The sequence below is a fragment of the Phaenicophaeus curvirostris genome, chromosome 2, assembly GCF_032191515.1.
Source record: "Phaenicophaeus curvirostris isolate KB17595 chromosome 2, BPBGC_Pcur_1.0, whole genome shotgun sequence".
Lineage (NCBI taxonomy): Eukaryota > Metazoa > Chordata > Aves > Cuculiformes > Cuculidae > Phaenicophaeus > Phaenicophaeus curvirostris.
This window is the reverse complement of record NC_091393.1, coordinates 68,742,757-68,770,306: the sequence shown is the minus strand read 5'-3', so window position 1 is coordinate 68,770,306 and position 27,550 is coordinate 68,742,757. Positions and strand designations below refer to the sequence as shown.

Genomic DNA, 27,550 nt, shown 5'->3' with positions numbered 1-27,550 from the left:
ATTGGCGTCCCAATAAAATGCAGCCATTTTCCAGAAGACGTGCACTGGCATGAAAGCATAAGCATTGTCATTCACCCAACATTAAGAAAATAAGCAGTGACCATCTTACTAAAAGTGACTGTGAATACCCTGGCTTTCATGCACAAGTGATACACTGTGCCCAAGAACTGAAAATAAAGCTTAGCTTTTTAATCACTTATTCCTCTGATGTCTAAAATGGAAAAAAAGGTTGAAAAATCCCAGGGAAAAGCTAAAATGTGACTTCTTTGTTTGGACCAGTTCCTTTCCTCTTACAAGCTCTGCTTCAAAGCAACATTGATTACCAACTGCAGCTGGACTGACACCTCCACTGTGATATCTTTTATCATTTGTATTCTGATAGTAGCAACCAACTCATCAGACACAATACATTCCCCAGGAAACTCATAGGCTAAGTAAGAAAAGAAGAAAGAGACGGCTAAAATCTATATAAATACAGTATGTTTTACATTACAGGTATGTGTTAAAAAACATTTTTATACATTTAAGTAACATAATACCTGACTTTAGTACTGCAGTCTTTCATTTTCATTTATTCAAAACAATAATAACAAAAGAGTATGATTTTGAGGGGATATTTCCAAACAGTCCTATAGCATCATGAGGCAATATGAAAGGCACAGATGTGAGATGAGATTGTTGTTCAGAGTCATATAACTACAGACCAGGCAAGCTGTTATATGTACAAAAGGATAAAAATATTTTTTAATGAAAATTTTGGACATTTTAGAACTAGGACTGCTGCCCTCCCACCCCACCTCTCCAGTGTTTGCTACCGGTTGGTAGCAAAAGAATTTCTCCAAGGGCTTTTGTTTCTTTTTATGATCAAACAGTCAGCCCTGAGAGTACAACCTGAACTATCTTGGGATGTTGGATTTTAGGTAGCAATAAAAGCATGCATTTACCTACAGAAAGATGGACTTCCATTGTACAAGACTTTCAGATGCTTAATGAGGAACTACCTTTTTATTCAGCCTACCACAAACCCTTTCAGCCAGAGAGCTAAATAAAATATGTGGTGATATATGCATATACATTTATTAAAACAATAAAATTATTCTTCACTAACTTTAAGGTTGGTGGAAAGGGATAGAAGACAAAGAAGAAAAAATAATATTTGATCATATTGTAATAATGAAAACTAGTTTGGAAGAAATTTCATAGAATCATAAAATAGTCTGGCTTAAAAGGAACTTTTAAAGCTCACCCTACCCCCTGCAGAAAGCAGGGACACTTTCCACTAGATTGGGTTTTTCAGAGCCCCATCCAATCTGAGCTTGAATGGTTCCAGGTATGGGTCCTCTGCCACCTCTCTGGGCAACCCATCCTAGTGTTTCACCATCTTCATTGTAAAAAATGTCTTCTTTATATCTAGTCTGAATCCACCCTCTTTTATTTTAAAACTATTACCTCTTGTTCTATCACTATAAGCCCTGCTAAAAAGTCTGTCCCTATTTTCTTATAACCCACCTTTAATTACCGGAAGGCCACAATAAGGTCTCCATGGAGCCTTCTCTTCTCTAAGCTAAATAACCCCAATTCTCTCAGCCTTTCCATCCTTCTGATCATTTTTGTGGCCATCCTCTGGACCTGCTCCAATAGATCCATGTCTTTCCAGAGCTGGATGCAGTACTCCAGGTGGGGTCTCATGAGAGCAGAGTAGCGGGCAATAATCACCTCAGTCGACTGGATGGACACGTTTCTTTTGCTGCAGCCCAGGATTCCCAGGCTGGCTTTCTGGATTGTGAGCACACATTACCTACTTGCATCCAGCTTTTCATCCACCAGCACTCCCAATTTGGAGAAAGGTGAAAACAATACAGAAAAACTCAGATCAATTCCTACTTGACAAAATATAGTAAAATTCATTACTTCTGTTGTTTAGCACATGGTGACTACAGTAGGAACAAAAACTAGTTATTAAAATGCATGCAAATAGCACTGCAGAAAAAAAAATAATATTCTTCTCAAACAGAAAGGAAAAGGTAATGTTTCCTAAGGATATACAATGAAACTCTAAGCTTATGTAAGCCTTAATGAAAATCTTAGAAAACATACCGAAGTAATTTCTTTAGTCATTTTTGTGACTAAGTCTTACTTTTTTCATAAAGCTTTTAGGTTCTGAGACAACAGAAAACATGTCTAAGCTCTGATATTTTGTACTACCTTTTTTCCCCTCAAGGTTTATTCAGTCTAACATTAAACTCTCCAGTCAAGAAAGTTTTTATTTAATCCAGTGTTAGTTTTAATTATTATTGCCTTTTGAAAGTGCTCTTTTAAAAAAAAAAAGCAAACAATAAAAACTAGGGGGAAATTTGTGCATGGTTTCTTTCTTTTTATATCTCAGTATCATTAATATTCAATGATTTAATGTAAAGGTTTATTTCTCATGAAAAAATATTTTTAATCACTTAATTTATATGAAACACAAAACTTGATTTAGACTTTAAATGGAGATTAATTTGAAGTTAGTGACTGGTTGAAAACTGACCCTAAAGTGGGAATAAATATTGCATATGGGACTGGTCTGCTTCTACTGTACAACATGGTTCAGCTTCTGTAAGCGAATATGTGCTTAAACTATTTTTACAGATTCCCATATTGAAAACCCATCAATATTAGAGGAGCTCAGCTCTAAAGATTTATTACCTTCCATGCTATTAAGAACAGTAAACTGATTTAGTTCAGCCTGTATGGTCTCTTGTCACAAGGTGAAAAAGGAAAGTGGAATAAATCACTCCTATAATTAGACAGTTCAGTGAGGCTTTCCAATATTTTCCTAGTCACTCTCTCCTAGTATTCACATTATCTTCATATGAAGTGGAATTTGCTTTCAGGATCCCATATGAAACTGAACAGGCATAGATTAATAGCAAGTAAAGAAAGGAAACTATATGCATACTAGCAAATATCATGTTCACACATGCACAAACATGTATGATCTTAAATCTGTAGATATCAAAATACACACATGCATACATATGCATGTACCTATCTATGTACAGCATCTCCTCTCTGCCTCCAAGTTACATTTATAAAGTAGGGAGAGTAACGGATTCTCTTGCTTGTACTGCAGGCCCTGCTCAAAAGTTACCCCTCTGAGCATCCTGGAAAAAGCAACGTGCGTGGTTTGGATGAGCAGACTCTAAAACACTCCAACAGAAGAAAGACTCACATGCTGTGATTTTGAAACAAAACTTCAGGCTGGTTTAGAGTCTGAGTTCCAATATGAATTTGATTAAGTCGAATATGTGTGCAACAGTGACGGTAATCTTCTGTGAGACACCGATGCTCAGAGGGTTAGTCACCAGGAAAAAAGCTATCAGAAATGAAGGAAGATAGGCAAATAAAACTACAGTGATCTACTGAACAGAAGGGCTTGGAACACAAAATGGGAAAAAAATTACTTCTGTTATAGTGACAATACTTCTAATTATATATAGTCAATGAAAAATAAGTTATTAGAGAGAGAATAAAATACTGCCAATTAATGGAAGCAATATACTGCTCAAACTTAAATGAAGTATTTTTCCCTTGAGGATTTTACTGTACTATTTTATTTAGCTTAATGTAATTTAAATTATAAACAGAATCATTTTGTAAGCCCCTAGAGAAATGTATTTTACTTATAATGTATTTCCTTTGAAGTGGTGATGGAAATCGTGCTCTTCCCGAAGTCTGTATCTCATATACCACCTACTGCTGCAAACTAGTCAGCCCTCACAAGTTAAACACGAAGTGAAGTACGTGACAAGAAAATCCAAGATTTTTTTAAAATGCCAGAGGAAACAGAAATATGTTATTCCAAAAACTAATAGTCTTTCCTCTGAAAAAAAGGTATTGAAAGATCTTTGCTAGTAAAAGCTATGTTTTCTTCAGAGGGAATGGAATAATCACACCACTTGAGTTTTTAATGTATGTAACAAAAGAAGAATTGTTTACACTATCTCCTAGAGAGAGCTTCAGTAATTGTATTTTGTATACTTAAATTTAAATATGTAAATATACCCATCTTTTATTTAAATCACAAATCCTCAAAAAAATTCCAGTATAAAAAGTACACATTCTTTCAGGATGCAAATGACAAATAACAACTTTGTGTCACCTTTTTTCCTCCAAGTAATTAAATTAATCAATTTATTAATATGCAAATATGAATTAATAAATTGAATCTCAGTCTATGTTCTCTCCTCACCATCAACAGACAAATTCCCTCTAGAAAATTAATTTATGGCACTAATCATCTATTTAAAATATAATAGTATATTATATTTTGTCCTCTTGGATGAACCATTAACTCAACACGCTAGCCATAAATATACAATGGTCTAAGTTGTGATGCTTCTCCTGAAACGATGTCAAGCTAAGACACTTCAAAGGGACTAAGCAAGTAAGCACTCTAAGGCTGGGCTGATTGTGCAACTGCTTACAGCATGGACTCTTGACAGTTCTCATTAACTCTGCCTTAAAGGTTTGAATCATTTTTCAATGGATAGGAGCAAATATAGAAGCAAATATTTCTGTGTCACTCCTCTATAAAACAAACATCAATGCTATGGACTTAAAATTTTGGTTGAGTTAGTAGAGATTATCAATATTACAAACTTTCAGGTAGATGTTTAAATATGGAAAGATATTTTTAGGCATGTTTATGACTATATAGGAACAAATATGAATGACTGTGGGTGCATTAAATTTCTTTTAAATAATCAACATGCAAATACTACTGTACAAATCTTCTAAGAAAAGACATTTCCCCTCACTCTCAAATCAGGCATTATCTGGTTCCTACTTGGAAGTTAGTATTTGCACCGTCTTACAGAGCTGGCCTGTACCACAACCTTTGCAGACAACTACACTTTGCTAAAAGCTACTAAAACGCAAGTATTACTTGTGTTAAATGACAAATGCATGTCACAATGACCAATACCCTTACATTTGAGGCAAGATTTTAAGATTCTGACAGCCCAAACAGCTGAGCTAATGCACCTTTTCTAAGCAAAATGATGCTACTCCTCTTGACTAATGTATGTGTTCAGATGAACTGACAAATTCTGTTTAATGCATTGCACATTTACGGGTAGGAAAGTACATTATTTTATTATTTCTTTATACATATAATCCCTTAAGAGGTAGCATGACAGTGTGGTGTAAATCTAAACCAATCAATTAGATTTATTTGCATGAATGGCTTTGTTATTGTTAATTTAGTATCAGAGAAAAAACAATATTAATTTCTGTCTTTCAGAAAACTTTGTTGCTGTATTTCTTGCAGACAGATTACATGGCTTGATGCTTTAACCCTTTAATTTTTGCTTACTGTTTCTCCACTGTAACATCAGAGTCTAAATAATACACGTTTATACAGAGAGAGAGATGTGGACTGTAACAAAATTTGCAGAAGTCAATTATATTAATTCAGGTGTTTTCTTTGTTCCTTTTAGGCTAAAACTGAATAGAGTTCAATTCCAGTCCCTTTGGGGTACTCTGAATTTTGGCACAAAGTAAAACATTTCCTGCCAAGGAATAGTTATGCCACTAATTCCTACAGAAAAGGCATTGTCCTCAGACTCAATACCCTCTCCAGCCTAATAAATAACTTTTCAGATTGCTTTCCTGTCTGTCAGTTACAGCTGGGGAAGATTCTGGATACTCACAATAGGAAGCATGAATCTCTCCTCCAATCTAGAACTAGCAACCCACTTATGAGTTGTGACAACTTAAATTTATCTACTAAATCAGAAAACTTGTGTTTTCAGTATTTCATTCATAGAAAATCTCATGTCTGAAAAAGAAAAAAAAAAGAACAACCAAACTCACAACCTTTCACCTTACACAAAATACCTGAAAAAAACCCACTTAAGCAAAGCTGGAATATGGTCAATACAACATCAAAGGCAAAACCAACTGTAACTGAATATGGCCAGCAGTGTAACTGTGCTAGATATCATGTTCTAATTTCAGGATATGAAAGTAGGGGTAAACGTTTCAAAATTCATCTGAAACATCTACTGTTAGTATGGAGGCCATAAAGATTCATACAGCAAGCTATGAAAATTCTTTCCTGAGAAGACTTGGCTAGAAAGTTTCTCCTGGTAGAACTGAGTGACTGAAATTTCAAGACGCTCAGAAACAATCACAATAACTGTCAGTGCCACAGTCATTAAAGCAAGTCTGTGAGGAGAATGTTTTCCATGTAAAGACAGCATACTAGCATGAGTAGAAACAGGCCATCAAACCCACTGCTACATATCCATGTTTACAGTTTACTTCCACGAAATTAGAAATGCAAATGAAAGCGGAAATCTTACAGGAATATGCAATGAATATAAAAGAAACACCTGCTATAACGCAGACAAAAACACTGCAGCCTACCAATTCATGTAAATTCTTTTAAATGACATCACAACTGAGACATAAAACAGGGTAACATACATGGGAAAAAGCAGTCAAGTGATAATGAATACTGGTAATTTAATCAGAACAATTTAGTGTTTTGTCTAGGTTTAGTCTTCAGAGGGAAATGACTTGTTGAAACTAAACCCCAGAAGCACATCAAAACCAGAAGGGAAAACACACTTTTCCATAAACTGAATTTCACTTGTTGGATTCTCACCTCTACTACAGGAAGACTGAATTATTCTGCAAGGAAATCCTGGAAGTGGAATATCAGCTACATTTTTTAGTTTGTCTGAAACTCATTGAAAACTTGAAGGTTTGTGCAGAAGCTCAACACCATCAACAGGTATAACAGAAGACATCTTTCTCCTGATTGCCAGTATCATGATACTGCTCTACTCTTAAGACGAGCATAGAGGTTCACTCATGTAAACCTGTTCAGCCTAGCTCTTACCCTGGCTAGCTCTTATTCTGCTAGCTGTGCAGCTGTAATAACAAGAAGGTCAAGGTAGGCCAACTGCTTGAGAATTTATTCAATTTCTCCACTGGGTTTTGTGCCTAGCACGAAATTTGCACCACTGCATCTATCAATTAAAGTTCACTCACTTAGAGCACTGTGGTGTTTCCAGATGTGGCAACGAGAACAAACACATTGTGACTTATGATGGTCTACAGTTGTGTGTCGGTTGATGATAAAACACATGGCAAATGTATAGGGCCATAATAAATCATTTTGCAGTTCATAAATCCCAAAAGACCCAAACTCTGCAAAGTAAGCACTGTTGCCAAAAATCAGTTGGTTTGCGATATGTTGCATACTTGGAATGATATAAAGTGAATATATATATGTTTCTTTGAATTTTACCTACATGGTCCAATGAGGAACATCAAAGCAGCTAGTTGGATCAGGCACTGTGTAGTTCTGTGAACTTCTCTTTTGGAAACAAAGCTGGTAGCATGTCAGCATGTAGGCTGTGAAGAAAAAAAGAAGACAGAAGAATAATTATTAAAATAGATAAAGGACAGGTGGGGGAGACAGACATATAAGCCAAAAGGACTTATGTGGACCAATAAAAGACAAAAGTTATTAATAATTTCTAATCTTTCTATTGCTGAATAATATACATGTATATATTTAAATCTTAGAGACTTAGTTGAAAATAGAACAATTCAAGCATGCATCTATCACACAGATCTGCAGCACTGGAAATAAGATGGCACTTGACAAGCCTTTGGGCTGCTCACACCTACCGCCAAATGGCTATGTGTGATCACAGTATTTTTAGATGATTTTTCAAACCCACTGACCAAACTGGAGTGAGAATAAAAATTTCTCCAAGGCAGCACAAATAAGTATGCAGCTGAGTCATCAAGGGAGCTTGTCTGGCCTGTGCCCCTGGAAATTGGCACCTCTGGGCACAGAAAGAGATAGGATCCTGAGCCCATCTAGACCCCAGGAGCAGCTCGACATGGAAGCAAAAGTAAGAACGGGGCTCTTCTTTTCTTCCCCAAACCATGCAGTCTCTCAAGCTAACCAATTTAGGAAGCTGGTTTGGAATATTACTTTTCATGTAAAAGATGTAAGAAGTTAGAAAAATAACCCCCCTAACATATTCCATGTATTACGTTTTCAGCTGCTTTTAATATAGTGTTGCTTTTAAAAGTTGACATAAGTACAGAGGAAGCAAAAATAACAATAATTAAAACCTAAACAACACACTTGCCTCTGCAAAACTTGTAAATTCCTTAAGTCAGAAGCGCAAGGGAAGGATTAGCTACTAATGACTATGTTCCATTTCATTATACATAATTAGTGCCAAGTAAAAGCATCTGCCATTATTATCCCATTTATTGCATGCCATTGCAGCCTAAGGCTTCAAGACCCCTTTGAATAACTTAAACACAGAAGAGTGGTTCTGAATCAACAGATGCTCCATGTGTTCACTCAATGTTTCAGCCTTTACCAGCATGCCAAGGGATTTCACTCCCAAGTATTATAAAAAGAAGGTAGCAGACCAGAGAGAGAACACACTGGTTATGCTGGATGCTGAGTTTCTCAGGAAGAAACAAAGAAACAAACAAACAAAACCAAAAAAAAACCACAAATACAAAACAAACCACCACCACCAAGGCTGAGATTATCAACAAATGAGACTGAAACTACACTCCATTTTCAATATGGAAGAAAATACAAATTTACTACCCACGTACATTTCTGCACATCAACACAGTACTTCTAACACAGCTCTGATGCAGCATTAATCATGAAGGTTTCCCCCTCCTCTTCTCACTATCCTGAAAGACAGTCATTCCCTCTGTTAACCCTGCACAGCTAAGAGTGCAATGCATTAGAGTGGAAGCAAATCTGAACACACCAAATGAAGACAAGAATGGCTGAACTTGCAAGAGTAAGTTGAAAGGAAGAACATCAGATGAAATACAGCCAGGAAAGAAGGAATACGCATTATTTGTGTTACAAACAATGCCATGCAGTTCTTAACTGGAAGGAGCCTGGACGTCTCAGTGTGGCAAACCCTTTCATAAGAGCAGCCTTTGATAACCTCTCAGTCCAGATCAATGTTTAGACGAGAGACAATCACTTATAGAAGCATATATTTTCCAAGGCATTTCTTTGTGGAGCTGTTACACTGCTACTCAGTCTATTCCTACCACTGCTCCCAGATAGGCAATGCAAAGGAAGGGCAGCACAAGGAAAGCTGACTGTACAGTGGAAAGTCACAACACTCAGAAAGAGGCAAGGAGCAGGCAAGGAGCTCATGCACTTCATTTAACTGCCTCCTACCTAGAAGGGATTTTTGCTTGTTAAGTGAGGCAGAAGCTCTGTAAGAATGTTATGGAGCGTTCAGTGGGATAGATTGATTTTGCAGCTCAGGAAGGATGGTTCCAGACTTGTCAAAACAGCAGCTCTGTTTTCAGTATTTCATTCCAGTGATGCAGAAATTAGTAATTCATAATTAGTAATTACTGATGCAGTCTTTGTAATTCAGCCATCTATTAAAACTATAATTTGCACAGCATGTACCAATTATTGTTTAATTGAGGTCCCTAAAAGTCCATGGTGGAATTACATACCGTCACCCATGAAACAACAAGAGCACTTAAAAACTCTTAAAAAACTAATTGTTAATTATTTTTTATACAGAAATTATAAAGGATGAAAAGCATTTCTCATTCACAATATCAATGCAGAAAAATAATTTTTAAAAATCTGCTTCATGATCAAAGCCAGTTTAAAGTCACTTTCACACTTTTAAGAGTGCAAAACAATTGAAAGGGGAAGCCTCGTTTAAGTTATTTGACCCTCCTTTTAGTTGAGAAATTAGATACTGGCAATTAAAAATGGAATTTTAATAATGCTTAATAATTCCCCTCTTATCAAGTTATTACATTTTTAGTTAGCAATAAACTAATTCCTCATTAAATTAGCTTCTCAAGCTATTCTCAATAAAGAAATTTCTTCCCTGTAATTTTCTACTATATTTTAATTTTATGCCATTACTATCAAAAATCCAGTTTTACTCCCCTAAGTATGCAGATTGTGACTCAGAACTTTGAAATTAATTGACCTAATTTAAGAGAAAATAACACTCCTTAAATAAGCTTGTGCTCTTTGTTTATTCAGCCACAAAACTAATAAACTCTATGAAAAGCAACCAAAACCAGTTAACTATTCAGGTTGTGCAGAACATCAAGGTCCATTTGAAGTAACTATGTTGAAGTTTTATACACACACCTTTCCACCTTGTTTCAATCTGATTCTTTTAGAAGAGAGAAAGGCTGTTACTTGACACAAACATTTGGAGATAGATATTTATATGTATTGTGAGAGTGACCTGCAATAGACATCATTACATGTGGTTGCTAACCTGTTAAGTACCCAAGATTAAATCAGGGAAAATGAAAACCTGTTTGATTTGCACTTTACACTTGCAAAACATTGGTTTGAACCATTCTTCTACATTAAGGAACAAGGTTCTAGAATATTCTATAAAAGAGATGGAAGAAGGAGGTACAGACCCATTCTGCCAACTTGGACTTCAAAGATAAACTGATGTCCTATGGATGTTATAAACACTAGCTATAAAGATAAATTCTTCCTATATTCTGCAAATGTCAACTGAGTGCCCACTGAACTGAATAATCTTCTGCATTTCTGAGGTTGTAGCAGAAGTTCCATAAGGGCAAATTAAAAGGACAAATTCAACGTCACAGAACAGTTCATCCAACTTGCTCAATTTTTATTTCTTCAAGATGACTGAAAAGAGTAATTTTTTGCCTCTTTCATCCAGTTCAACTGAGGGAGAAATTAATGATTAGCATCTTGAATTTAGGCAATGTTCTCAACAAAGAGATGTCAATTCATAGAACTGACTCAGCCAAATCTGTTTCAGCTGCTGAGTAACTAGAAGGCTTCATTTAGTTTTCAGGTTCTGAGGAGTACGGTAAAACAAAATCCAGACATTTCAGGTATTACTTTAACTTGTTAGTCTTATATACATCTCATAAATTGTTCAGTCTAGACATAACACATTTGTTTCACTCTAGAATAGTGACTTCAGCATTTTACTGGCAAAGTTGAGTGGCTATTTTGGAAATAGTTAGATCTGCTCGGTGTAAAGGTGTTCAACTCAGTTCAGTTCACATACAAAGCATCACATAAGTGCATTACAGTGCCTGAATATAATCAGCAGCATAAGCAGTCAGGAAAAAGAAAACAGCAGGAAAAACTACTAGGAGGGTAATTCAGTTTTACTGCTCTTTATTACTTAGATTTTCTATGTATCTGATTTAGAATCCCAAAAGCATTTTAAAATTTGAGAAGTGGTTACAATCTCTCTTAGATCTTGATTCCTTAGGGTGCTTACTGATGCCTGACTTCTACCACCTCTGTTTTTTAGAAAAAAAAAATTACTTTTTTAAACCAAAGTTTGTTAAATGTCGTGTATAATTTCACATAACACTACCAGACAATTGTGGCTAAAACGACCAAACCAGAAAGCTCACCAGTTATCAACATTAATAATTTAGGAAGTGGTCTCACTAAACTTTAGATATCTGTACAATTACAGCCATCTATCCATGAACTGTGCAGGAAAAGCTGTGTGGTCAATGCAGGAAAAGCTGCCACATCAAAGGACCACTCAACTAAGCTGATGTATTGTAGTTGTTGGCCTAGGATGAGATGAAGTAAGCCTTGGGAGTACATAATGTCCTCCATCCGTTACACAGCACATCTAAATCTGGTTTTATATATATACATATATATATATATGAATGGAGAAAAAAATATATAACCCTTTTCATGGAAGACAACCTTATCTGAAAAAGATGTCCTGAGCAAACACATAGCTCCATTTCTTCCATACAGAGTTTCACTATTAACAACTACTCGAAAGTTTTAAGACATTCATGATCCTCTTACTGACTGCCTTCTCTCCACCTGTCACAGTAACTGAGAAAGAAGTTTCTCCTTCCAGTGGTTTTCAGTGTCACTGATTACAGGAAAAAGAGTTTAAAAAATCTCACAAAACATAAGAAATTTCAATATTTCATGAAGTATTTGGGTATGACTTATGTACACAAGATACGTTGTCTGTTGTGTTATATCTGAGAGAGTGGGGAAGCATAAGTTTTAAATCATCATAAGTCAGTTGAATGCACCATGAGTAATATGGTGCTTTATCAGTTGGAAGCAGATGGACTTTCCTGAAAAGGAATGGTAAGTCTGTTAATGAAAATGTGCTGCCTGTTTGCTGGGGTGCTCAGGAAATGTCCTGTCATTTGGTCTTTCCTAAATATGCCTGCTAGGCAATAGAGGAAAATCTCAGTAATCATTAATTTCTTTCTAAACTCCATTCTGTAAAAAGTATACACAAAATTACTCAACAATTGCCTTAATGAAACTTTGGATGAAAAAAAAAATGGGGTTAATGAAGATGTTTATAAGCACAGGGAAGAGATAAGAGGTTGGTAAGAGGTGCAATAATCACCTACCAAAATCCACTCTTTTACATCAAAAGAAAGTTAACAGTATGCATATGCAAATCTTAATCCCCTAAAATGAACTCAGACAGTGGCTGCAATGCAGCTTTTATATTCAAACATATAAAATTATGTCTCTAGGCAAAGAAAAAAGGAGTTGAAATATTAAATGTTCAACTCCCTCTACACCCAAGAGTTACAGACACTACTCAACATCTGTAATTGCACATACTGGAATTATATCACTTTATCCAAGAATTTTTACCAAATCTATTTGTAGTGCTGAAGAAATCACTTTCTTTCCTCTTCTTTTAAACTAAAGAGTAATTTTAAATCCTTACAGCTCAATAAGGAACTCACTGTTGTAAAACCACCAGGGAGTGAAAGAATGACCTGAGGACAGGGCCACCCAGCCCATAAACCCACCAAAACTAAACCTGCAAGTGGCCCTGTTGGGCTGATGGCCTGGACAGTGGGCACCAGTCTGGATTCAACACGAATTGCAGCTCCTTGTTGAGCAGGCAGCTTCCTAGGCCTGGGGACAGGACCCTGAGAGACTCAGATGGAGGCATCTGCACCATCTCCTGCAGCTGCAGTTGTTCCCAGGCATCCAAAGGGAGTGATGCTATCAGTGTCCCCAGGAACAGGACAGAGAGGCTCCTACATGGCCTGGAGACATTTGGGCCACAGCAACCCCATATAACACTACATGGTTGCGGAAGAGTAGCTGGAAAAGTGCCCGGCAGAAAATGACATGGCAGTGTTGAGAGCTAACCGAACATAAGCCAGTAGCATGCACAGGTGGTCAAGAAGGTCAATAGCATCCTGGCTTGTATCAGAAATGGTGTGGCCAGCAGCACTAGGGAAGTGATCATACCCTTGCACTTAGCATTGGTAAGGCCACAGCTTGAATATTGTGTTCAGTTTGGGGCCACTCAACACAAGAAGGTGCTGGAGTGTATCCAGGGAAGAGCGTTAAAGTTGGTGATGGGTCTGGAGCACAGTCTTACGAGGACCAGCTGAGGGAACTGTTTTGTTTGGAGAAAAGGAGCGTTAGGGGAAACCTTATTGCTCTTCACAACTACTTGAAAGGAAGTTGTAACAAGCTGGGTCTTCATCTCTTTTCCCAAGTAACAAGAAGAAACAGCCTCAAGCTGCACCAAGGGAGTTTTAGACTGGATATTAGGAACAACTTCTTCACTAAAAGGGTTGCCAAGAATCGGAACAGGCTGCCCAGGAAAGTGATTGAATCAACATGCCTGAAGGTATTTAAAAGATATGTAGATGTGGCGCTTAGGGACATGGTTTCATGGTGGGCTTGGCAGTGTTATGTTTATGGTTGGACTCAATGATCTTGAAGGTCTTTTCCAACCTTTTCCAATTCTATGATTCTCTGAGACATGCATGGCAGCACTAATGCAACCTCCAGTGCAAACATCACTTTAAAAGATTCAATAAAATCATCTAACAGGTCTTGGATTTACCTCTGATTTGGGTCTCTGTGCCCAGATGCTGGCATGTGGTGCTGCTAGGTGACCTCTGTGAGAAGAAGCCCGGGCTGTTCCATGCTGGGCACAGCCGGCTCTGGTGGCTCTACTGCAGGGCACGGCACAGCCCCACAGCCCTGTTGGTGGCACCTCAGGGAAAAGATATTTAAAAAGGAGCAAAACACTGCCTGTCAGTCCACACAGGAGCAAGGGGACATGCCCTGAAGGACTTGCAGCCCACAAAAAGCCCAGGTTGGAGCAGGTTTTAACTAGAATTTCTCATTGCTAAGAATGCAAATCATTGTTCACTATTTTTCTGTGTTATTGTGATCAACCACAAAGGCATGAGATCTGAGGATCAAAAACTGAGAGAACTGCTCACTGCAGGGACATACTCCTGCTCCTCTGTGGAGGAACATCATAAGTAAACTTTACATGCATTCGCTCATGTCCAAAAATCTGTTAAGCTTTGTAGATAACTTGCAGTGTGGCTTTCTGTGTAGCTATTTTTTATTAATTTTTAAAAATATTTTTATTAATTTTGTATTAAATTAGTAAATAGAACTTCAGTATCAATAAAAGCAGCTCAGTCATTTCTTTCCCTATCACTACGTTGAAATTTGTTTGAATGTTCGTACAAACTAAAAAGCTCAACAGCTTTCGCCTTGTGGGGAGAAGGAAGAACAAAAAAGAAAGGAATGATATGTTGCAAGATAACCTTAACAGGAAACCCTTGTGTCATGCCACATTTTGTCATTACATTCACAATTTAATCAACAAATTAGACTCCCAAAATCACAAAGTATACTATGTCATACTGATGCCCATACTTTACTAAAACTAGAAAGACAACCCAGGGGAAGTATCCAATGGCTTTCCTATCATAATTTAACTCTTCTGCTCACATAATACAAGTTTGGGTTTGCACAGAATTTATGTAATTCCAACTACTGGAAAAAGCTTGCAACTGGTTACTACTACAAGGCAGTAGTAATAAAATTTGTTGTTGATATACGTCTACTCAGATGGGTTAAGATGAGAAAAATACTGTAAGTAACTCTGAAAGTATATAGACTCAGTTGGTGAAACATGAGATTAAATTCTAATGAGATGTATCTATGAAAGGAACAGAATTACCTACACTCTACCAGGAAAAAGAATTGGTATGGACCAGAAGCTCTGTGCACTGTATGTGGGCTTTGACTTCCACAGGCAATTTCGTAACAACAGGCACTTCTGCCTGTTTCACTATAATTACTCCTGTGTTGCAGTGCTGCTTTGCTATTCCATAATTTTACAGGTCATTGTAATAATGGAAGTGCTGTCAGCTATAAAAAATGTAAAAGTACACATTTACCTTGAGAACTGAGAGCAACCCCAGCCGTATCTTATAGTTGGGATAAACGTGCTTTTTGCCTGTACATATTTCTTTCGCTATTTCAATTTAAATCAAAGAGTGCTAGTATTGTTTCTGTACATTCACAGTAGAAGTTACATGCCCTAAAGCATAAGGATTCTTTTCCCTTCTACATACAGTTTCCACAATGATGCTTTGGGAAGCAAAGAAAATGACTGGAATTTTTGGTAGATGGTATAAGTGGAGATAACTTATATTTTTAAATATTTAAGAAAAATAACATGCCTCAGTAGCTGGGGAGAGGATTCATATCTGTTCCCTTTCCCTTTGTAGGCAGAGGTGAAAATATATTGAAAGCCTATTTTCCTCTTCCAAGAAAGGTTAGACATACTAGACCAATCTCAGTGATGTGAACCAGTGCTGCCAGCAATGATAAATTTCTGGTACCTAGCTAGGTTCTGTAAAAAAAAAAAACCAACAAAAAAACCCAAAACAAACCCCAAATCCCAGATACCTCTTTAAGCCAATAATTAAATTTGGAAGTAAGAAGAAATGTCCCCAGGTTAGATTAGCAGGGACTGTTGGTTTGGATATTGTTTATTATTGCCTTTCCCTGGAATATGGGCTATACTGTCTTCCCTGCAAATATGTTTTATTTAACGTATTTTCTGCTTCTGCAGGCACTTAAGCTGTTGTGCTTCATTTGGACATAATGGCCTTCATTTCTAATATTTTTTTTTTTCAAAGAAATCTTGTAATTGTGGATTTTGACCTTTTATTTTAAATTATAAGTTACATGTAAGACCTTCAGTGCATATCAGCAATCTGTTCTGTGAATCTTCTGAACTAGACATTTAGTGAATAATTGCAACGTTGAGGGATAATCCTTAAAAACATAGGTGCTTCCATTCCTATGGCACACAATCACATTAGCTTTATGTTTCATCTGAAGCAATGCAATTCAAAACTCTAATAACAGTATTAAATTGCATAATTAATTTAGAGGCATTAAAGCACACCAAGATGTATTTAGACAATCAAAGCACACCAAGATGTATTAAGGCAATTAAGATCTTTAGCAACATTGTCTTATGACAGTTGCTGCCTCTGGAAGGCAATACAACATTAGTATACAATCAGCCCAACCAAGGGCCCTCACCCTGGTAAGGTATTGAATTACTTAATAAAGGCTTTACAGACAAAAATTCTGTGATCATCTTCATTGGGTTCATGAGTCAAGGAAGGTCCCAATTTATTATAAACTAACAATGAAATTACAGAAATTATGTATCTTGTTGACATTACAGAAAATGCAACAAAGCTCAGCTATTTTTCTAAATGCAGTTAGAGGAATAATGTCAAAGTTGTAGCTAGAAATCCCTAAGACTGAGCTCAGAGGGAGGTCTTGCATCAGTATAATACAATGAAATGCCGATGCAGAATACCCAACAGAACTAATTATGTTGGGTTGTTTTTTAACTCACAGAAAATGGGCCAATATGGGTAACTTGTGAACTAACTGCCTTCAGGAGGAATAATACTACTCCAGTGTTATGAAAATAACTGCATCAATTCTAAGAAACACTGTATCTTTCTTTTCGGCAATATCCCTTCGCTCAGTTTCCCAGAGACATAAGGAATGTCCTGAAGAGCACTGTTGATACCATGTAATGTAACAACTTATTTTAGTCTGATGTGAATCACTCCTTGCAGCAGCCTCTCTCCATGGTCATCGGAAAAAGCCCTATGGCTAATTTAGATTAAACATCAAGACAGATAACTTTAGGCAAGTTGGATTCCACCCAAAACTAAGTCAAGAATCTAAGTAAAAATCTGGCCTTTTCCTTCAGTGATACAGTCAAGATCTGGAGATTTTGCAAGCCAGCAAATATCACCCTCTTCACAGCCATCTGAAAATGGTCTGAAATCTGTTATTGCTATATCAAACTTCTAAAGGCTATATCAATTCTGCTAAAGATACTCACCTTACTCAGTAATTCCTATATTTCTACCTGATTTGTCTGGCTGTTGTTTAGCTCACAACATTTCTGAACAAAAATCTATGCATTCAGAACATCTGAGAAAACAACTTCGATGTCACACACATGAATATTTAATGTTTTAAACATTGTTAAATGCTGCAACCCTTGCAAACATATGTCAGTAGAGGAATTGGTTGATTTCATGATTCATAGCTAAACTTTGGTTTTGCCATGAACTCTACCAAGGACAGTATGCTGTTGAACTGAGTCCTGAAGCAGAGCAGAGAGAAAGGTGTTACTCCGGACATCTGCTCCAAATCTGCTACTTATTCCAAAGAAAATGGATCCCTTAAACATCCTTACACATGGGAATGCGACTGTCCTTGCACTGACCAGATTATCCTGAGAGTACAAAGTTTACAATACCACCCATTCAGCACCACTTATGATATTTTCTTTCGGTGTAGGGGGTCTTGGTGGTCCTGCAGACATCTTCCACTCCTCTTCCACCTCAGTACAGCATAGCTCATCTCCAATAGGCATTAATGCAGTATTTCATGCCCTCCTATATTTTTAAACAGTGCTGCCAGCCAAGTAAATCTATTGCTTATAGACAGGAACATGAGCTGCTTCAAGTCTTTACGTTATCATCTTCCTATAGTTATTAATCTCTTTTAAAAATAAATTGTATGTGCTTTCTTCCAGCTTAGGAATCAGGTCATAATCTCACTGTACATTAAGTCAATTAAAGAAATCTAGTGTAAACGCTCAAGAAGAAAAAGCATGACAAAAATAGAAGCAAACATTCCTAACTGCTCAATATTAGTTCTATTCAGGAAGAAGGCTTGGCAAAGCATTGATGAAACTGCTTCTGATGTCATCTGTTCCATTAAGTAGTACAGTTATCCCATGGAAAGTTAATTTAATGGGAATATCAGTTAAAAAAACAGAGTGGCTCTATTTTAATAGCTCATTATTTTCAAGGACAGTCTTTCTACCTGGCAGCAGATAAATTCCATCTGCAAAACTTTTTTTTCCTTACCATGTAACTTCAAACAAGTCAACTTTTAAAGGCCCTCCTATTTGTAGGTCTTTCTCACCCAGGAAACAAAAGGAATAACTGGGAACATTTTAATAAGCCTGTAAATTCAAACAGCAGTGTGAAATTATGAAAAGTGTGTTGATGCCTCAAACACTATTATATATGCATTAGATGTAAAAATGTCATCTATTTAAAGATACCACTTTGTGCTCTGAAAAAGAAGAAAGCAGAGTAAGGGGACACACAACGGGTAAGAGTAATGGTGCTGCAATGATAATTCCCAAGTTGGTAAGCCTTCAGCCAGATGGAATCATCATCTTATTTCAGGCAGAGAGAGCACGGGTTGGTTGTGTACTTGCAAATTTAAATAAGATGCATTTCAGAGCAATGTTAGCTGAGAGAGAGATTTGCTGTGGTGCAGAGAACCACAGAATTTTATAACAGACATGACTTTGACAGTTGCTTTTACTTAAAAGAAGCTGACCTTTCAACTTTTATTCTAAGATTTTATATTTTGATGAAGAAGAGTGTACCTTTTTTGAGGAAAACTCCACTCTGAACAAGTACCTTTCATAGTATGTTTCTGGTCCTTCTAATGGTGCAACAGGATTTACTTACTATAATCAACAATAATGCAGATTTGCTGGGTTTTACCCTAGTTTATTCTTACAGATCTGAGATTATTAAAAATCCTTAAATTTACATGAGGCTATTAGGAAAATAGCTCACCACCAACATATCCTGTTGCTCTGGACTGATAGGTTAGTGCTTATATGACATAATCACAGAATGGTTTTGGTTGGAAAAGACCTTTAAGATCATTGAGTTCAACCATCAATCCAGCCCTGCTAAGTCCACCACTAGACCACGTCCCCAGGTACGACATCTACTTGTCTTTTAAACACCTCCAGGGATGGTGACTCAACCACCTCTCTACATGGCCTACCATTGTCTGACAGTGATCCCAATTATTAATTGAACCTTCTTCAATATACAGTTACTCTACTCAACCCAAAGCTCAACTCATGTAGGAGGACGTACAGGGACATAGGTCCCTCTTCTCCACTTTTGAATACCCCTCACTCAAGATAAAGAATCAAGATCATTGTTTCTTGAAAGCCTACATTGATACAATTTTGCAATACATTTATGCATAGCATTTATACTCATAGACACTAAATCTTTTAGAGGAAGAAATAAATCCCAATCAAATATTGCCAGTGGAGTGGAGAGGTTAGGTCATTCCTGAATTTGTGCTGTACTGATGGAAGGAATTTGGAGGCTTTGCTGAAATGACGCTGCTGCACCAAGCACCCTGCAAGCCTTGGTGCCAACCAGTTTGTACAGCACAGCAGTTGCCCTGGTCTCCTTACACAGACCAGAGAGTCTCATATCAAGATTAGTCCTGGAGTAACAGGGAGGAACAACACAGGTGGTCTAAAACAAACACTCACAGACATTCCAGCTATACTTTTCTTTATTTCCTCTTCTTTGCCTTTCTTAAATATAGAAACATTTTCCCTCTAACTTATAGCGCATGACTTATACACTCTCCAATCTCTATCTTATATAGGATTGGAGAACAAATCTTATAAGGAGTGGCTGAAGGAACTGAAACTGTTTAATCTAGAGAAAAGGAGGCTGAGTGGAGACCTTACCCCTGTCTACAACTACCTGAAAGAAGGTTGTACTGAGGTGGGTATTTGGTATCTTCTCCTAGGTGACCGGTGACAGGATGAGAGGAAATGGCCACAAATTGTACCAGAGGGGGTTCAGATTAGACATCAAGAAAAGGTTCACCGAAATGGTTATTAGGTACTGGAACAGGCTGCCTATGGAGATAGTTGAGTCATCATCCCTGGAGGTATTTAAAAAGCAGGTAGATGACGTGCTCAGGGATATGGTTTAACAGTGGGCAGGTACAGTTGGACTCAACTATCTCAAAGGTCTTTTCCAATCTAGCAATTCTATGAATCTATGATTCTATTATTCTTTGTTTAAGAAACTAGTTTTGCTGAATTCTCCTACAAGATTATTACATGCTTTGCAGTGGGGTACATTCCAGAACACTGCACTGAAAGTCATAATAGAAAAATATGTTAAGCTATAGCTCATTCACCAAAAGGAAATTAATTTTTAATTCTGCAAGGGAACCACTAAAGTTTTGTATGTCCAGATTAATTGTATCTACTAATTTTAATTTTCCAGCCACAGGATCAGAAGATCAGCTACTTGGGAATTCTTTATCTGCAAGATTTTAAGTCAAAAGATAAAAAGGTCCAAAAAAACTTTTAGCAAATACAAAAAATCAAGAGTAAAATATAGATACAGATCAAGTACTAAAGAGAAACAAAAAAAAAAGAAAGAAATTTAAGATGTACATCATTATAATACCTCAACTGATACTGAGGAGTGTTTTTCCCATCTGACTAAAGTAAAGTCTAAGTGAAATCTTGTAAGAATTTTAATAATGAAAAACCTTATTTGCTATTACATAAAAGTTCTTTTACCTGTTCAGAAATGAGAAAAATAGTAGCTTCCTACCTTAAGTTGGCTTACCTTCAAATACTAACATTGTAGTACGGAAAAGTAAAAGGACAAATAGAAAATGGTCTAATTCCTACTAATGCATTATTTGTAATTTCTCCAATTTCATCTTTTTCACTTGCATCAGTAAGTTCCTCTTCACAAGAAGGTATTCTCATATCAATACACTGTTAACAGTGACATTTTGAAGATTACTTAAAGTTCTTTTTATTGCCAAAAGAATTTGAAGAATCCAGCCAGATGCAGTCTATTCAATCCTGGTTATGTCTTCAAATAGAGCCCAATCAGAAATCAAAACTTTTCCAGTTTTATATGTTTATAGGAATTGAAATAATTAATTTTTAGGTTTAAGAGTTTCAGCTATAAATCAGGATTTATGCAGCAATCTGTTGCATTTTGAAAAAAATCAAAAGCATTTTGGAAAAGAGTTATTGAAGGGAAATATCGTTTGGGTTTTATCCCCATATTTTTTCAAAGATTTTTTAAAGTGATATCTATTTCCATGAGTTTTGTCTTTTGTTTTTCTTTTTTCTTTATTTTTTTCCTCTGTCAGGTAGTTATCAAGACAAAAATCTTGATCATCTAAGACAATAATCAATGAAAAAAAACAGAAAGCAGGTATTTTACAAATAACTGTCAAGTTCAATTGTGTGTTTAGATAACAATTTAATTGACAGAAAGAAATGCTCTCTATTTTTAGGTTTCCTGTAACCATTGTTAACATACTAGGACAGTACATGTTTTGCAACCTTAAATATTAAGCATAACATTCACTTGAAGTTGAAACTCCATATCATAAAAAAATACAGTTGATTTGTACTTATAGGTAAACATTCTCCTTCGAGATGCCTGAAAGCCCACTAGGCTATAAAGAATTCTGATTATCTACTTGTAATACAGATCTACAGTGGAAGAATACCTACCAAAACCAGAAAAATTAGCATACAGAAAAAAGTCACACAAAGTAAATTTTCATTTCCCATTTAAATTTAAAATACATAAACTTTCTTTTCCTCTGACTCTACATTGAGCTGTGTTACTCCAAACATCTGCAAAATTGTGTGTTTTGGCATTTCACATCAGTGAAATCCAGCAGCCATCACAACTCATTGCTCAGTTGTCCACATGCTTTATGGTTATGCAGCACATTCAATTTACACCACATATTTGCATCTTCTGGCTGTATAACGATTTTCATCTTTGGACTCTGGCAAGATGTAACATGCAGATTATCTCACATCTTGGAGGGGACACTGCATTGAAGAGGCTGGGAAGCCACTTCATTATGAGTGTAGCTCAGAAGTTCTTCCAGCTCGTCTAGCCCAGCTGCCTGAGGAGCCCATAAAATAATCAGATGTTAGAAAGTATCTCACAAGAATTTTCCACTTGCATCTTATGATTGCCTTCCAAGAAGGAAACTGTGGAGGAACCATCTGATGTGACAGAATAGTGGGCAGCCCTTGAAGAGTTGTATCCTGATCAAATGATTTACAAGTTTTTGAAGTAAGATATGAATATTAAAAGACAACTAATGAGGGACAGCATGTTTGCTAACAAAACCAAAAATATTTTAGCAAGGAAAATACAGATTTATTTATTTATCGAATCCTGCCAATAAGTCACATATAATTTAAAAAACATTAAACGTAACTTGCTTGTTACTACAGCAAGATACTTGTAGTTAATTTCAGAGATATTTTGAATATCTGGGATGGTAAATGTGGTGTGATTAATTTAGTATTCTTTCACGTTAATGTTGTGTTTTATTTTACAAAATTAACAGGTTGGTTGGTTGGTTGTTTTTTTCACTTGTGCTGGGGATACATATCTGTGCTATTCACAACATCTCTTTACGGGTGTACAAGCAGCTGATAAACAAATCGTGAAATGGACAGACTAACAACCTATTTTAAAACTTCAAGACAAGTTTTTCACAGAATCACTAGGTTGGAAAAGACCTCCTGGATCATCAAGTCCAACCATTCCTATCAAACACTAAACCATGTCCCTGACCACCTCATCTACCGTTTTTTTAAACACCTCCAGGGAAGGTGACTCAATCACCTCCCTGGGCAGCCTGTTCCAGTGCCCAATGACCCTTTCTGTGATTTTTTTTTTCTGATGTCCAGCCTCAACCTCCCCTGGCAGAGCTTGAGGCCATTCCCTCTTGTCCTGTCCCCTGTCACTTGGGAGAAGAGGCCAGCACCCTCCTCTCTACAACGTCCTTTCAGGGAGTTGTAGAGAGCAATGAGGTCTCACCTCAGCCTCCTCTTCTCCAGGCTAAACAACCCCAGCTCTCTCAGCCGCTCCTCATAAGGTCTGTTCTCCAGCCCCTTCACCAGCTTCGTTGTTCTTCTCTGGACTTGCTCCAGAGCCTCAACATCCTTCTTGTGGTGAGGGGCCCAGAAATGAACACAGGATTCGAGGAGCGGTCTCACCAGTGCCGAGTACAGAAGGAGAATAACCTGCTGGTCACGCCGTTTCTGATACAAGCCAAGATGCCATTGGCCTTCTTGGCCACCTGGGCACACTGCTGGCTCATGTTCAGTCGGCTGTCAACCAACACCCCCAGGTCCCTCTCCTCCAGGCAGCTTTCTAGACAGACTTCTCCTAGTCTGTAGCTCTGCATAGGGTTGTTGTGCCCCAAGTGCAGGACCCGGCATTTGGCCTTGTTAAACCTCATGCCATTGGACTCTGCCCAGCGGTCCAGCCTGTTCAGATCCCTTTGCAGAGCCTCCCGACCCTCCAGCAGATCCACGCTTCCACCCAGCTTAGTATCGTCCGCAAACTTGCTAAGGGTGCACTCAATGCCTTCATCCAGGTCATTGATAAAGACACTGAACAGTCCTGGGCCCAGCACTGAGCCCTGGGGAACACCACTTGTGACCACTTTTTGTTCAACTATCAGAAATAATACCTCTAAATATGTTAATACAGTTAAAAGACACTTCTTAAACTATATTCTCTCCAGCTGTTTTTGCATACTTTACAAGATTTGTTGAAACCTACTGGAAGTATGCAGTTCTAGGGAACTGCTTCTGAATTCTACAGTTTATAGACTCAAAAGTTTGTGTGAAACTACTTTAAATTTATTAACTATAAAAGAATCTCATTCATTTATGCTCCTGACAGGAACATCTGCTACCAAAAGCAAAGATTAGACTAACCAAATATCTTGGAGATTTAGGAGCAAATTATTCTCTACCCTGTATAGCAATTGCTGAAATTTTCTATTTTTTTTTGGCAAGTGAGTTTCAAACCTGGATAAATTAAACCAAGTGGAACGTCTATAAAAGACTATTCTGTAGCCTCATTTGTGGAAAACTGGATCTTAACAGTATTGTACTTATAAGCTCTGTTCTGCTTGTCTTGTCTCTCTAACTGCCTTGAATATCATAAAACAAGAGAGAGCAATCACAGAGAGGCTAAGCACAGTGCAATTTTTATCCTAGGAGCATCACTACAGCAGAAGCATCATCTGCTAGCTATTCTTACATAGTATCTGTGGTGTATTAGTTCCACCAGATCCAGACTGGAAGGCCATTGCCTCAAAAGCTAGTAGAGATGAATGGAGAAACTGAGACAGGCAGTTAAAAGAAAAAAAAGTGCCTGGTCTGAGCACACTTTGCCTCTGGTAATTTGTCTTCTTACAAGTCCCCAGAGACACACATGGAGGAACAGACAGTCCATAACCCATGCACTCTTCTTGAACCAGCATTCCATCGATATTTTACTCATCTCTGAAACGATCAGATAACCTTCCCTTTGAATTATGCCTTGAAAGCAATCCAAGTTTTGGATCTGAAGAAGTTTTCCGATTATACACTTAATCTAATTAAAAGTAGCATACAGGATGATTTACAAAGTATTTTTCTATAAAGGATGACAATTTCTTTTGAATCTTCCCTGTTCCAACTATGCCTGCAATGATCGTTAAACCCTGGCAGCTTAAATACTACCTCTATGTATTTATCAAATCTTACTCTAGTTCTTAAAGGTAAGATGAAAGGAAAGTGTTACTAACCAGGCTCAAGAGTTATGGCAGTCTATGGCAGTTAATACAGAGCACCTTATTTCACGATAGATTTTTTTTAAAGAACAGAATTTTGAGTGGAGTTTTTCATTGTTTTGAGTTTGGGGACTTTTTTTTTTTCTTTTTTTTTCTTTTTTTTTCTTTTTTCTTTTATTTTCTTCCCCTCTTCCCCTAACACAGGATAAGAAATCATAAGACAACCTGTGTACATGGAGAAGGATAATGTTTTCTAAAGAGACAGCTGAACTGGTGAAGTGGTTCAGTAGCTATACATGAACAAAAGGAGTAAAATGCATAGGAGGGAAAAAAAAACCTCTAATTTTCCTATGAATCAACACAAAACATATGTAACATCTACATGCACTGTAATTGCTGACAAAACTTTTATTCTCCAAAGAATCATCATCCCCCTAAAACACCCCAACACACCAATTCTAGAGGTGTTTGCTTGCAGTATAAAAACCTTTGCCAAGAAATGTGTTTTGATTTCAGATGCAACATTTTCACTCTGCAACTCTGATTGTGTTTTGTAGCACACTTGATCAAGGAGATCTCTCCCATGAAGATGCTCACACCAAACCCATGACCAGTCTGAAATTCCAAAGTGAATGCAAATTAAATTAAGACATCTCAAGCACGTAAGAACTGTATGTCAGAAATTTTGTTTTGACACAAGCAAGTCCACTCCTGATATCAGTGGACTGGTGGGTTTTTGGTTTTTGGTTTTTTTTTTGCATTTAATACAGATTAAAGCACTTCACCAGAAGATACTAGTGATATGATGATTTCTACTAAAAATTGCTATGTTACTGATTGCTTAATAGTACCAATTGGCAGTATTGCTATGATTGTTTTTGATGAAAATAATTGATTTTTAATTTCTAGCATTAGCTTTTCAATCCATTGCAAATATCATGGCAAAAAAGATTCATCACTCCTGTGTCTAAATGGTTCATACTAAATCTCTTTATGATCCACATGACTGTTCATGTCAAGGAGCATGTTAGGATAACGCCATCTTCTTTTTACAGATTTTACAAAGGTGAAATGCCTGCTCTGTTACAGACTCTGGCAGAGAACACCATTTGGTCTTTTATTCCAGTACTCCAGAATGGAAAACAGGACTACAAGTAGCAGTTTCTCCATTTTTCAACAACGTAAAAAGCTATCATTAACTTGCTTTTTGAACTGGGACCAATAGGCAAGTGCCAGCTATACCAGATCATGACAAAGAAATTGAAATAAAACTTAGAAATGCATGGTACTGTTGTAGGTTGCCTTAGCACTTTAGTCCACTGCAATAGTCATTAACTATTCCTCTCTTTTACATTTCATGCAGCACACTTGGCTGTCTGAGCTACGTGTTTGATATTGACTTTTGCTAAGCAACCAACTCCACAAATTGTGAGATGCGCGTTTCTGGACTAGAATTGTCTTAGGCTAATATGTTTAACCTTCTGCTTTCCCTGCTGTGTACTTCTCTTTGTTCTTACATGCCAGCTGTATTCTTCTGATGTACTGTCATGTGCAAAAGAATAAAGCTAGCAGAAACTCCCTGTTTGAATACAAACAAAAGTGTTTCACCTCTTCTTGGTACAGATTATACCTGTATTTTTGGGTGGTCCTGTAGGGCACAAATTGACTATTAAAAACTATGAAAGTACATCCTGAGATGCAGACACTAGAAACATCTCTAATTAATAACATTTTCTTTTTTATATCTTTCTTTTTATAAAAGAAAGTTATAATTGCTGGTATCTAAGGTATTAACATTTTTATAAGCACTACAAACCTTTGAAGGATATAATTCACTTCCACTTTTGCTGGTACTGTTCCCTCTCTGAAGCCAGTTTCCTGTCAGTTTGGGTGAAGAGCAGCTTTACTATTAAATGGCAACAACCATTTATTCACAATGAGAAAGTCATATCTTTGTAGCAGCAGAAATGTATTTGCAGCATTAAACAAGTTTTTTAATTCACACGCTCTATTCTAAAGCCAGCTGCAAAATTATTCTGAATCTTGTAACTTGTTTTGCTTTTGTCCAATGGAGTCTATAGCCAGTAAGCAATCCCTCTGGATGGGTAGAGAAAGATTCAAACTACACTTTGTGACATAAAACATTAGACAGTCTCTTGGAAACCCCTTTCTTCCTTTTTCAACCTTTCTTAAGAAAAAAAGACGAATTAGTTTTCCAATCTGTTACCTCACATAGCTGCACAAATATTTTGCCACAACAGAGGAACACGTGACAGGCAGAAAACACCAGATTTCTGCATAGCTGGATATCTCTGTTGTGAAACTCAAGATTAATACTGCTTTGAAGTCGTCAGTACTGCTGAGACCACAGAACATCCTTGCATTCACATGATGTTACTGGAGAAAATGAATTATTCAGAGTTCCTTAAGCTGACCATCTATATCTGCAGAAAACGAGACTGCAAAATTAGGAAACAACGCAGAACCAGCCCACTCGGAAGATCTATCCCTTGTTTAGTGTAGAAGCAATGTTACATATCAGTATAGTTATTAAATATTTATTAGCTATTTATTATCATTTTAATTAACTATCATTAACTATTGTTGATAATTTATATTGACACTGCAGGACCATCATATCCACAGAAGACAGCTAGGTATTATTCAGCATTTGCCTAATTATTG

At 37.0% G+C, this 27,550-nt stretch overlaps 1 protein-coding gene across 3 annotated transcripts in view; it reads right to left on the bottom strand.

Moving 5' to 3' along the window:
- Positions 1-27,550, bottom strand: part of CHRM3 (cholinergic receptor muscarinic 3) — a 268,811-nt gene that overhangs the window by 115,875 nt on the left and 125,386 nt on the right. For 2 of the 3 annotated variants that reach the window (XM_069852361.1, XM_069852362.1), the window contains one exon: positions 7,308-7,410. In XM_069852361.1, coding sequence (XP_069708462.1) covers positions 7,308-7,405 — 98 coding nt within the window. In that variant the 5' untranslated portion in view covers positions 7,406-7,410. Of the gene's footprint in view, positions 1-7,307; positions 7,411-27,550 lie in introns of those variants that run through there. The other variant, XM_069852365.1, reaches the window with a different exon arrangement.